The sequence below is a fragment of the Pteropus medius genome, unplaced genomic scaffold, assembly GCF_902729225.1.
Source record: "Pteropus medius unplaced genomic scaffold, Ma_sr-lr_union100, whole genome shotgun sequence".
In the NCBI taxonomy this organism is placed as follows: domain Eukaryota; kingdom Metazoa; phylum Chordata; class Mammalia; order Chiroptera; family Pteropodidae; genus Pteropus; species Pteropus medius.
This window is the reverse complement of record NW_024349800.1, coordinates 48,332,502-48,346,288: the sequence shown is the minus strand read 5'-3', so window position 1 is coordinate 48,346,288 and position 13,787 is coordinate 48,332,502. Positions and strand designations below refer to the sequence as shown.

At 34.6% G+C, this 13,787-nt stretch overlaps 1 protein-coding gene across 1 annotated transcript in view; it reads left to right on the top strand.

Annotated features, from left to right (window-relative positions):
* WDR43 (WD repeat domain 43) overlaps positions 1–12,488 on the top strand; it is a 35,145-nt gene extending 22,657 nt beyond the window's left edge. The window contains exons 12-18 of the mRNA XM_039887496.1: positions 3,786–3,872; positions 4,452–4,483; positions 5,495–5,558; positions 7,747–7,860; positions 8,392–8,461; positions 10,726–10,772; positions 10,875–12,488. Of these exons, the coding sequence (XP_039743430.1) occupies positions 3,786–3,872; positions 4,452–4,483; positions 5,495–5,558; positions 7,747–7,860; positions 8,392–8,461; positions 10,726–10,772; positions 10,875–11,066 (606 nt within the window). The 3' untranslated portion in view covers positions 11,067–12,488. The remainder of the gene's footprint in view (positions 1–3,785; positions 3,873–4,451; positions 4,484–5,494; positions 5,559–7,746; positions 7,861–8,391; positions 8,462–10,725; positions 10,773–10,874) is intronic.
* Positions 12,489–13,787: the final 1,299 nt, after the last annotated feature.

Genomic DNA, 13,787 nt, shown 5'->3' with positions numbered 1-13,787 from the left:
AGTTCACAAAAGCCTTTGTAAACATAGTGTACCCGAATTATAATACTCAGCATTCTAGATCACAATTTATATTTTTTTCTGTAGGAAAATGCGTTCCTGAGTTTTTACTCTGGATTCCAGAAACTTATTTCCCCCTGGCCGTGAGAGGGGGCAGTGAGGTGGAACCTTGGCAATGGGTAGGAGGTTTGGGGAAAAAATTTAAGAGGGTTGGGGGTTATGTTGTGAAGTATTTACAGGTAAAAGTACTAGAAAATTTGTATGAAGGGAGGCGTTTATGATTTCTGTGTTTGTAAGTTGGTGACTGCTTGTATGAAGATAACTTAAATTTAGTCCTCTTAAATTCCAGAATTTGTGGCCTGTAGAGAAAATTTAAGTGTAGAAAATTGAATTTAAGGACTGCCTGATCAGTTTAAAGCAATTTACATTTGCTAAGTGCATTTATTCTTAGTGACTAATTGCGATATTACGGTGCCACTTAATATAGCTATAACTTATGAATGGTTTCTTTCTGATTTATATTTTGATCTAAATTGTAATATCTTACATTTGTGTCTGAGGTGATTTTGCAAAAAGGAGAAACCAGCATGTCCGAAAACCTAAAATTAGCTTTAAAGTAGTTTGTGAGCGTATGTATTTTGGAAGATGGGTTTTAGTTTAGCATAGCACACATAGTTGGTTTTCAGTAAAGGTGCTAAGTTGAGTCAGTGGGGAAAGTAAACGCTTCTCAGCAACTGGGGCTGACCCAATTGAATATCCATATGGAAAAAAAATGCACCTCAACTCTTACCTCATGCCTTATACAAAAGTCAACACAAAATAGATCATAGATGTAAAAGTAAAACCCAAATCTACAAAACTTGTAGAAGAAAACAAAAAATTTATGCCAACTTGAGTGGAGAAAGGCTTCTTAGAAGTATCAAAAAGTAAGAAATATAAAGGAAAATTAAATTGGTCAATTTGGACTTAATGAAAATTAAAAACTTTTGCTTTTGAAATGACACTTAAGAGAATGAAAAGGCAAACTGCAGGCTGGGAAAAAATATTTGCAATTCGTATATCAGACAAAAGATTTACATCCAGACTATATAAAGAGCTCTTTAACTCAATGAAACTCAACTCAAAACAATTGGTAAAGGTGTGAACAGATACTTCAGAAGAATTCAAATGGTCAGTAAGTACATGTAAAGATATTAACATCATTAATTATCACAAATGCAAATTAAAATCACAATAAGATAATAGTACAGGCCCATTATAGAGTGATCAAAATTTAAAAGTACCATCTGTTGAGGAGGATATGGAGCAACTGGAACTCTCATGACTTGTTAGTGGGAATGTAAAATAGTACAACTACTTTGGAAAACAGTTTGGCAATTTTTTAAAAATTAAGGATACATCTATAGTAATACTCAGCCATTCTACTTCTAGGTAATTATTTACCAAGAGAATCAAAAATATATGCTCATACAAAGACTTGTATGTGATGGGCACCTTTATTTCTAATAGCCTAAAACTAGAAAGAACCCATGTATCCTCAGCATAGGAATAGATTAAACAAATTGTTCATTGAGCAGTATAAGGAATATATTATTGATTCATCAACGTGGATGAATCTCAAACTTAGGCTGTGAGAAAGAAGCCAGACCTCCCCCACCCCCGCAAAAAAGTATATGTTGTATAATTTCATTTAATAATTCTAGAAAATACAGGCTAATATACGGTTCAGTGGTTGTTTAGGGATGGGGGTGGAAGGACAGGTAGAATGTGAAGGGGTCCAGGGAAACTTGAGGGTGACAGACTGTGTAGTATTGTGTTTGTTTTGTGTGTGAATGTTTATATCAAACTGATGAAATAGAACACTTTAAGTGTGCACTGTTTTTTATGCTTCAGTTATAATGCAGTAAAATCGTAAAAGAAGAACCCCATCTTCAGAATCATCTTGCTAGTTGTGGCTGTGGTTTATAGGTTTGTTTCTTGAAATATATTCTCAACAGAAGTTAATACTGCTAACTCTTCTATACGTTATCATTTTGCTTGGTTTGGGATAACTTATTTTTATTTTTTTATTTTAAATGTGAAAAATTGTTATAGAGTCTCTGTTTTTAGTGAGCATACGAATTATTTGAGAGCTTGTTTAAAATTCTGCCCTGCAGTTTGGAATAACTTCTAAATAGCGAGGCCATAAGTACTCTTATTTGCCTGTTACATTTCTGGTTTACGCCTCTTATCTTGGTGTAATTATTACCAGTGACTCCTTTTATTTTCAGAAGTATCCCAGTTTGGACAACAAATTATATGCCTACTTTACATTTAGAGCACTGGAGGATTTCACAAACTTATTTTTAAAACCTTCATTCCTACATTGTTTCTTAGTCATGTTTTTGGTATAAATAATGTGCAGCAATAACTTCAAGAGCGTATTTTTTGACTCGAAGTGCTACTACCCGACCTGGCCATTTAAGACAGTGAAGCCTGATGGTTTAGTAAACAGCCTATGAAAATTGAGGACCTTAATTAACAAAAAGTGTGTTGTATCTCAAAAAGAAATTTGTAGACTAGTTCAGACAAAATGTTCCCTATAACTTGTACCATCATTAGAAATTTGTGATAACTAATGTTTATAATGAAGAGGTGACCTCAGGAATGTTTAGTGTTGTCAAGTACCTTCTGAATTATTGTTAAAGTTCTAAACAACACATTTTGCTTTGAATTTTATATTATTATTTGAAGATGAAAATAGTAAGTGGGGCTATTAAATCCATCTCTCGGTTCCTCAGTGAGTGTGTATAAAATGTTTTAATTCTTTTGTGTAAGGAACTATGCAATTATGCCTGTGGGTTTTTAAATAGCACTTGATAAATTTAGACAGGCTTGGTATAAAGGTATTTTTACAAGCAAATAAAACCCATGGGGAATTCTGAAAGAATACGTTAGGACTGTTAAAATAGATTGAAAACTAACTATCTGTATCTTTCCCTTCGGTACTTCTGCTGTTTAGATCTTGAGCATGACCTTTATAGCAACAACCACCACCAAAACATAGCATGCACCAGCCAGGAGGGAAGTTCCTCTAGGAGTACACCCTTTTGAAAGAATAAGTATTTAAAAGTATTTAAGAGGAAGGAGGAATCAGGATTTTGAGACCTAAAAGGACCCTTATTCCCCACCTTTCCCTGCCACAAAGATGAAACATCTGGGGTTTAGAGAAGTTGAAAGGCCAGCCAGGATTAGGACTGATCTGCTCTGTCTGGTCTCCTTTTTTTACCCTGGGGTGGAGACTGGGTTTCTCCAATTAATGTATCCTTTTGATTCAAGAACTCATTATATGATCTTTTGATTGGCTTAAAAGTTTATTTAAAAATTGACAATTTTAAAAGGTTTATTGATATCTAAGTGCTATTTTAGTATGTTTTGCTCACTCTTGTGTGGTACATCTCTAATTTCATAAAATGAAGGTTTGAGAACCTTTCTAAAGTGGTATATATTTGTATTTAAATGTCCAGAGGTGGTATTTTCTATTTTATATAAATATTAGTTTATAAAAGTTTAGAATTGGTAGAGAAGAAACCCATTAATAGAAGTAAATGCCTTGATACCTGAAAACTGTATTTGTCTGATAACTGTAGACATAACACTCTCCATTCAATCCCTCCAGACTTTATTTGCTAAAACTCAGTTGGTAGTTTATTGCTTGGATTTTAAAATCTTTTTTACTGACAGTTTTTCCTGTGGTGTCCTCAGCTTCTGAATATGCTTATCTTCATATTTCTTTTATTTTCTCACAGAAAGTACTTCAAACTAGGAATTCAAACCTAATAAAGAGGACTGTGTTAAGGATGCCCCTGCATGCTGTCATTCCATTGTTGCAAGAGGTACGTGAGTACTCTGTTCATTTTAAGGTTCTAATGCTAGGTGTTTAAGACTAAATCTAGTATTTAGAGAAATGGATTTGCAATATGTAACTAGGCAGGGTATTTGATAGCAGTGGGTCTACTCAAACAATATTTGCCTAACCTAGATTTTTTCCTGTGTATTTTTTTTAATTGAGAGAGAGTTCACATACCACAAAATCTACCCTTTTAAGGTATACAGTTTTGTGTTTTTTAGTGTATTCATAGGTTGTACAATTGTCACACCATAAAGAAATCCTATACCCATTACCCCCAGTTTCTGGCAGCCTCAAATCTATTTTCTGTCCCTATAGATTTACCTATTCATATAAACCCTAGCCTAGATTTTTATCAGGTAATTAGTCTTATTGTGGGAATGTCTAGGTTTTATTACATTGTTGAATATTTAGGAATTAGGAAATTTAGGAATGATTTAGGAATAATGATTTCCTAATATAGTCATTATTTTCTTTTAATTTTGTGGATGTATGTATCATGGGAACCGATGGAGATTAGATGCCTTAGAAGTGCTATTGCTAATACTATTTTTCTCCTCCTCAGCTTACAAAGAGATTGCAAGGACATCCTAATAGGTAAGATGTTTAGGTGACTTAAATTGCTTTGATTTTATAAATATTTTAGAGGTGATTGTTAAGGTAACCCTAAATTCTGACTAATAAAACTCTTTACTGTCAAATATCATTCTTCCCTCTTAATACTAAAAAAAAGGTTCTTTATTTCGAAGGTTTCATTATAGTTTTTTCTTCTTTCTTTTAGAAAACTCCTGCATAGGTTTTTTTAGTTTTATCATCAGGTCATTTAATGAATTAGTCTTATTTAACGATTTGGTCCTAATCATGATATGTGAGATTGCCATTTGTAGAACTTGCCCAACCTTTGGTAGCTGCTAAGACACTGTGAGGAAATATGTTATAAAAGACTAAATTTTGTGGGTTGTTTTTGTTAATAATTTGATGATTAAATATTTAAATTGGAAGTTAGTATTTCAAAGAACCTAAGCTTATAGTATAGTATTATCACCGTCTGCAGTATACAGTTTTTCCTTTCTAAGTTATTTCCTGGTAAGCTCCATTAGCCTTTGGAGCACACAAAGGAAAGCTAAATTACTCATTAATCAGGCCTGGCTTACACATTTTTGGTTTGTATTTGTCTTTTAATGTTGGTGTGGAAACCTTCTGCTGTTTGTACCTGATATTTAGTAAAAGATGAGCTCAGATATTATGAACATAAAATGCAGAGTCAGTTGAGCTCAGTTTAGTGCCCTGATATCAGTTAATTATGAAGTAAAGCATGAGTTTTATTCTTAAATTCTTTTAAAGAAAGGGATTTTTGTCTTGTTTTCCAGTCTGTCCTATTTCCTCCTCCTTCCCTAAGAGATTAATATATTACTCAGATCTGAAGTAGACTCAGTGAAAGACTGGAAGGACTGTCAAATCCACAGTGGTTTATTATAGTCATTTTCTCAGAGCACAATTTATAGGTCTTCAGTTTGCTTGAGTTTTTCTGATTTTATAACTCGGTTATATTTAATTTTGAATTAGTGCACATTAGTTTACTTGGATTTTTTCCCCCTTTTTTTCCAGTGCTGTTCTAATGGTTCAGTGGCTAAAATGTGTGTTAACAGTCCACGCATCATACCTATCCACAGTAAGTCTTTTCAGCTACAGTTGCTGAATGGTTTGGTTTTGATAAGAATTATAAACTGATGGCTGAACAAAACTGTCCTCTCTCCATTTGTCCTTCAACCATCAGATGCTGTTTCTAGAGGTTTTTGTTTTTCCTTGGGTGCAGTGTCATATGTTGTTGCCTTTTACGAATTGGTCTTTTTGTCCCCTGGATTTTACAAGTAACAGATAGTTTTTAGAGAACTTGGAGAAAAGTTATATATTGATATATTAGCCTTCAGATGTTCTTCAACATATATCACCTGTTCAGCGAAATTATTTTTACTTTGTATGTATCTTTCCTCTTCTCCTTAAAAACTTAGCAGATTTTTAAAGTTTGTGTATATTGCCAACGTGTCTGTCCTACCTTACTCCAGGAGGATAAAAGGTTGCTTGTGAGAAAAATGACATAAATTAAACATTCAATATGTGATCTTTTGCTGGGGCTGCTGTCAGCTCTTGGTTATCTATGCAGATGGGAGGGAGGGAGCATAAAACCTTACAGTAATACCAGAAAAATAGTGTTATGTGTCACAATATGAGTTGGGTTCTTTGCCACACCATTAAATCAGCTGTATATTAAGGTAGAAGAATTTTTATTTTGATTATTTAGCATCTTACAATAGATTTTCTTAAAAGGGTATAGTGGGTAGGTTAAGATTCTTCATTGCTCTTTTAACTGTAGCTCTTCCTTTTTAACACAGTTTCGCCCAGCTCCTTTCTGATCACTACCCTTGTTCTCTGTCTCAGGCTCTTTCTGCCCTCAGTAGTTTGAAATAAGGAAAACTCTTGGAAAAGCTGCTTTGAGGTCAGCAGTTTGTTCTTTGTGTTAGATGTCAGAATGGGGGAAGAGACAAACAGTAAGACTGGACATTGGGTTTCCCAGCCTGTGGGAGTTTGGGCGGATGAATTGCTGCACAGATGTGTAGAGTGACTGAGAAGCATGGTGACGGGCAGGGAAAGATCAGTGGAAGCGTTGAGGCTTGGGACTCTGCCTGGTAAACAGGACAGCATGCATTTTGTGACCCGAGTTACTTGCTTAGAAGTAAAAAGAGCCCTAGGAGGCCTTGTAGTGAAATCCCTTTTGCAATCAACTCCTGAGGTCTAGCTACTGGAGTAGAAGTTGTGTAACATTCAAGGTCATAGTAAAACAGACAAAAGAATTTTGGCCTAGGGAAGACTGACAACCCACAGCAATTCTTTCTCCTCAGAAAACAGCGCTTTCCCCTCCCACCTTTTATTTTTTTTTTCCTTCATAACGAGATAGCTTGAACCTGCCTCCTAGCATAGCTTGACTATGCTAGGCAGGCAGGCTTTGGTACTGTATCAGACCCTCTGGTTCTCATCTTCCTGGAGCTTATAGTCTGAGTAGGGACAAATAAAATGGAGATTATGGTAATCAAAATGCAGTCACATTAAATTTTGTTTTCATTTTTTGTCTACTGTTTAAAGGTTAACATTTGAATGAAACACTTTTATTTACACTAAAGTGTCAGAGATAGGGCAGGTAAGGCTAATTAAAGGCAAAGAGTGGGGTCTCTTTTTCTGTAGCTCTGAGGGACAAGTAAGAATTGACTGCTTTAATTTCTTAAGTGTGATTCAGGGGATTAACACTGTTTGAAATGCTGTAAGGTCAGCTCTGTACTCTGTCCTGCTGATCTCTGAAGTTGTAAAAGATTTCCTCTGGCTTTTGGGGCCTTATGGATGAGGTAGATAATGTGATATTAGAGTAAATTTCAAAGGAAATTTGTCCATTTAACCCAAGGGTATGTGGTAGCGGTGTTTTTTATTTAGTGTTTTCTTTCTGTTGACTTGCTCTGAAATAACAGGATCAGTAAAAAGAAGTCTCACCCTGTACTTTGTCTTACCTTGCAGTTTCTCTTTCTCATCTTGTTTTTTTTTTTTTTTTAATGTAGTATATTATGCTGTTAGGACATTGAAAGCCTCTGAAAGCCTCTGAAAGTCTGAGATTTTACTAGGCTGTGTCATAACCAGCCACTGTCACTGGAAAGGGCAAGCAGATGCTTGTGGTGCAGTGGCTAAATACCTAGGCATATGGGCAAGCAGATGCTTGTGGTGCAGTGGCTAAATACCTAGGCATATCTGATCATGATTTGTATGTTTATTATCTATATTATGTCTTAATAGTATCAAATGATTTTATTTCTTAGTTGCCTGACCTGGTACCCCAGCTGGGGACACTATACCAGTTAATGGAAAGCAGAGTAAAAACTTTTCAGAAACTCTCCCATCTTCACGGAAAGCTTATCCTTCTAATCACACAAGTGAGTAAACCAAATTGTTTTGGGCTAAAACTTGGATATGATAGGAATGGAGAGGGGAATAAGGATCATTTATCTGAACATTGAACGCTCCCTGTTTCAGTAGGAAATGGGTAAATCAGGATCTAGTCTTCTAACTTGTAAATGTTATTTATTTTGAGAGTAAGTAAACTTAGTTGTGTCTACTTCAAGTTTTAATTAACGGTTCTCCTTGTATTTCAGTTGGTAATACATTTAGGATGGTTGTGGTACTATGAACAAAAAGGTACAGGGTATTTATATAGTTAAAATTTTTGGCATGGGAAGAAATTCTGATCATTTTAAAAGGTTTTTCAACATTTATAGAGTAACTCTTTCTTTCTTTTATTTGATTAATTTGATTTTTCCCCTGTATTTGATCTACTTCATATTGAGGTCATCCATTATAGTGGTTAAGGGTGAATTTACTATTGGAGAAGGTTGGATGTGGTGGTTGTGATAATACTTGAGATAAGCTTACACTCTACTTCATAATAGCATTTGATTGTCTTTCAGGTTACAGCATCAGAAAAAACAAAGGGAATGATTTGTCCTGAACAGAAGGCAAAATTGGTATATGAAGAAGGTAAAGCTTGGGGGCAGGGGAGAGTCAGCCTACCCCTACGTTTACTTTTCCACATCGACTCAGTTCTGTTACCTTATGTTATAAAAGCATCAATGTGAATAAGATCATGCTTTAGCATACCTTCTCTGAGAAAATGGGCTAGCCTGTAGCAAAAATGTAATCAGGTCAGAAAAGGAAAGGCACAAATAGAGTTAACAGTAACAAAAAAGGGCATTAGTTAGGGAAGAAATTTAAAAACAAGAACACTGAATAAACTTTATGCCAATATATTAAAAAACCTAGATGATGTAAGTAACTTTTTAGGAAACATCAGTGACCAAAAGTGACTTAAAAATAACAGAAACCTTGAATAAACCAATTGCTTTAAAATTGATTTAATCAAAACTTGACCTCACAAGGTACCAGATACAGAGGTTTTGTAAATGAATTTTATCAGCCTTTCAAGGAACAAGTCATTTTTGTCATATACAAACAATTTAGGCATTTTATGAGTCAAAGCTAGACAAGGGTAGTCAAGAAAATAACAGTTTAGACAATCCTCAAATATCCTAAATAGCAAATCGATTATAGAAATGATTAAGTAAAATAATGTTATTATCAAATAAAATTTATTTAAAGATTGCAAGTTGATTTAGTATCAAGAAATCTTTTAATGTAGTCACCATATTAACAGTTTAATGAGGAACACTATATATTACCTTAATAGATATATAAAAAGAATTCTGTAAAATTGAATGTATCTCATTATTTGATAATCTAAGCAACCTAGGAATTTAAGGGGATTTCCTTAGTCTACATCAAACATCAAGTTAAGAAGCATTCCCATAGAGTCAGGAACAAGACAGTAGTGTACCTTTTATTGCTTCTGGATATCCTGCCTAGTACTATATGAAAGAAATGAATTCTAGAACATTGAACTTTGTAGTAGTTATTCTTCACATAGAAAATACAGCAGAATCTAGAGTCACACCTTTACTAATGAGGTATGTAAATAAGCAAGTTTACTGGATACCAAGAACAACAGAAAGGACTTGGTAGGATTTTGTCACAGTAATGCATGTCCACTAATATATGACCCAGTCAAAATGTGCTGGGAAAAGATCTCATTCATAGCAATCAGAAAGCTACGAGTACCTAGAAATACATCTAAAAAGTGAAACAAAACCTTCATAAATTACAGAACATAATTGAAGGACATAAAAGCATACCTTTATGAGTTAACTAGACTTTTTGCAAGTTTTTCCCCAGTTTTATTGAGCTATAATTAATGTATAACATTGTATTTTTTAGATGTACAACATGATTCAATATATGTATATATTGTGAGTTGATCACAATATAGTTATAATTTTAGTTAACATTCATTACTACACATAGTTAAAAATTTTTTCTTCTGATGAGAACTTTCAAGATTTACTGTCTTAGCAACTTTCAAGTAAATATAATACAGCATTGCTAACCATGGTCGCCATGCTGAATGTCATGTACACAGGATTTATTTATAGTCAGAAGTTTGTACCTTTGACTTTACCCATTTCCCCCACTCCTCATCTGCCGCCCCTCCCCTAACTGGCAACCACCAATCTTCTCTGTATCTTTGAGATTGGTTTTTTTAGATTCCACATAAAAGTAAGATCACACAGCATTTGTCTTTGTCTGACTTATTTCACTTAGTATAATGCCCTCATGGTCCATCATATTGTCGCAAATAGCAGAATTTCCTTTTTTTTAATGGCTGAATAATATTCCATTGTATATATACACCACATTTTTTTTACCCATTCATCTCTTGGCAGACACTTAGCTTGTTTCCATACCTTGGCCATTATGAATAATGCTGCAGTGAACATGGGGGTGTAGATATCTCTTTGAGATCCCGATTCCATTTCCTTCAGTATATTTCCAGTGTAGAATCGATGGATCATATGGTAGTTCTAGTTTTAATTTCTCGAGGAACCGCCATACTATTTTCCATAGTGGCTGCATCAAATTACATTCCCATCCACTTTGTACTAGGTTCTCTCTTTTCCACATCCTCGGCTTTTTTTTAATGGATTTTGTTAGGGTTTGGGTACTTTATCCTGTTCATTGAGATCTTGATGGAATAATACAGTGCGCTTTTATGCAGATAAATGTTACTTCTTAGATGATGGTCGAATATAATATTTCTGAAAGTAAATTTAGGAATCTGATTCTTTTTAGTTTTCATGGCTGTGTTCTCTGCTATGAACAAAATTAAGGCTGGTTTTTTTTCCCCTTTACAGAATCTTCTGAGGAGGAGTCTGATGATGAAATAGATAAGGATTCTGATGTGAGTAATTTGTTTGCAGATACATAAACCCGCTTTTATTACTGTAAACTCTGTAAAAACAAGGCCTTCATGAGTACTTTCTTTGCTTGATATTTCTACTAGGATAATTGGGATGAAGATGAAGAAGAGGAAGAAAGTGAAAAAGATGAAGATGTTGATGAAGAGAATGAAGAGGAAGATGAGGATGCAGAAGAAAAAGATGAAGAAAATGGTGAGGACAGAGATGTGACAAGTGAAAAGGAATTAAATGGAGATTCTGATTTAGATCCTGAAAATGAAAGTGAAGAAGAATGAAGACAAAACAAGCCGATTAAACTGTATAAACTCTGGCTCCCCTTCCCCAGTGCTGCCGAGTTCTCCTGGGCAGGGTTGTCTCTGTGACAGGATGCCAAGGACTGTTGTACATTTCCAAATTCCTAATGGTGGCTCCAGTGCCACCTTACTGTCTCGAGCACCCCAGACTTAACTGTGTAAATAAGAGTGTTTCATTCAAATGTTAATAAACTTTACACAGTAAATAGACACATTTTCTGCAATGTACTGACATGAGTGTCCAATATATGGTATATTTTTATAATATAATATCCTAGTGTGATTGGTTATACCAAGAATTGACATAAGTGAAGATAAAGGCATTTCCCAGGTAGGGGTTCAAGAACTGGACTTTTGTGAAAGAGTCAGCTCTTTTATCAGGTTGGTATCTTTCATCAGATCCAGATATGGAAACAGCACTAATGAAAAAAATTTTAATTTGGTACATTTTCCTAAAATATGAATGAATAACTAAAGCTGGAGTTAAAATGATTGTGATTAAAAAATAAAATCACCAGTGTCCCTAGCTTGTCTGTTAACTCTAATAATCAGATTGAGTATTTGGAGTGCTTCCCTAAAACAGCCACTTAATTTTTTAAGCTGTCATGTGAAATATTTTTTAAAAACTCAAAATTATGGTAATTAAAAAACTAAAGAGTTAGCCATATTAAGGATTTTTTCTTGACTGCAAGTTGCCTGTAAAGAATCATCAGTGTATAGATTTAGAAGTGCTCATTACCTGCACCTTTTAAAAAAATTCAGTTATAGCTGCTTTTGAAGAGGTTTTCATTTTTATTTAAATAACTAATGGATCAAAGAACAATTGTTTATTTTTTCTCTTTGGTTTTAGATATTAATGATAACCTTGTTGGAATTTTTTTTTTCCAAAGAAAATATTTTTATAATTCAGTAATTTAATGTTTTCCTTCCTTTTCATTACCCACTTTTGGCAGTGTTAGGGTATCTATTTACCTCTAAAATAATAAATCTGACTCAAGATTTTTTATGTATGTATAAATAAGTATTTTGGTGTGCTATAAAAGCCTTTTCGAATTATCAGTAATTTTTTTTAAAGAATGAGCCAGTATTTGTTCAGTGCTCTCTAGGGAACATGCAGATAGAAGCTCAACCCTAAGGAGGGGCTGGGGAGATGGCTTTATTTTCCCACCTGTGAATATGTAAAACACAAAACCCATCATCTTTGAGGGACTTTTTAACATCAGTGGCAGAACAGAGATTTTTGTGCTCAACTAATAGAGCTGGAGCCATATAAGCATCTTGGTAAAGTAAGTTTGAGCCAGCTACTGTTATAATGTACAGTTATATTTGTCTATAAATGGAGCTGTTTATGGGGATTTAATACCATTCTCTTTGTAAAGTGAATAAATATTCATCTTTACCCAGTGCTTGTCTTGTGGTATATATAGAGAAACAGCCACATGTTTGGGCTTGTGTGAATGTTTTAAAAAAACAATCTTATTCTACCAGTATTAATAGGTGAATGTTTTCAAGGCTTGTTGGATAATACAGAATTTGTAATGAAGTGAAAGGACCAAGAACTTTTGTCATTATCTAGTGGTTGTCTCATGATGCAGTCCCACTTGGCTGGGTTGCACTGCTGCAGCCCAAGACTGCAGTGACGTCTCAAGGATACACATGCTCTTGTATTCCTGTTCTGTGGCCTGCGAGTCAGATTTCCTGTATACCTGACGGCCTGAAGAAGTAAGGCCTGTGTAGTTATTGCTTACTAATAATTTTTTGGTTTAGACAAATCTAAAGTTAGGTTTGTTACAAAGAAGGTTTTCTAGTTTCAGGGTTTCTCACTGTTCCACTGCTAATCTAGACAACAGAGTTGTGTGTGTGATGGTGTTTTTTTGTGAGATGAATTTTTATTCCCAACTTTGTTTTTTGGAAAATTAACTATCCATTATCAAGTCAAAGATCACACTATTTGTCACGTTGCTCTGTTAATGTAGTTATTCCCAAGTGTGCATATATCTGAGTGTGTATATATCTGTGTGTGTGATGATTTTGATACTTAAATGAGTCAAATTAAGCCATGTCTCGAAATGTCCTACAATCTGGGTTTGTGCGATTGTTTCCTTATAATTCTGATCGTAATGTTTTTGTCAAGAGTACTAAATAGGTGGTGGTATTTGAAGTTAATTTGTAAAGATGAGTTCTTTGGATATAAATAAGTATATCAGTATGTCGTGGCATAAGGAGATGTTGAGACTAAGTTGGGGCTTTTGGAGCCTTCGTGCAGAGGGAAGTTTGCACGTCCGAAATGGGATCTTGGTAGTGAGAACATTGGGTACATTGATCTCATCCATAAAGCTGTTATAATTCGTGTGGAAGTTGCATATTCATTCATTTAACAAATACTTAACTAATTGCGTACTCTGTGTTGGGAATTACTTGGTTGCTTGGTATACGTCACTGAAAAACAGCAATTAAAAAAAAAGCTGACATTCTACGAGGGAGTTAGGCAATAAACAGTATATAATGAGTAATTTAATGTGGTGTGTTAGAAGGTGGTAACTTTTATGGGGGATAAAGTGGAGTAAGAAAATTGGGAAAGGCCTTTTGAGAAGACAGGGTTTGAACATAGATAAGGTGAAGACGTTAAGTAGGTATCTGGGGAAGAATGTTCTAGCAGAGGAAACAGCACGAGCAAAGGCCTTACAGCCAGCATGTCTGCTG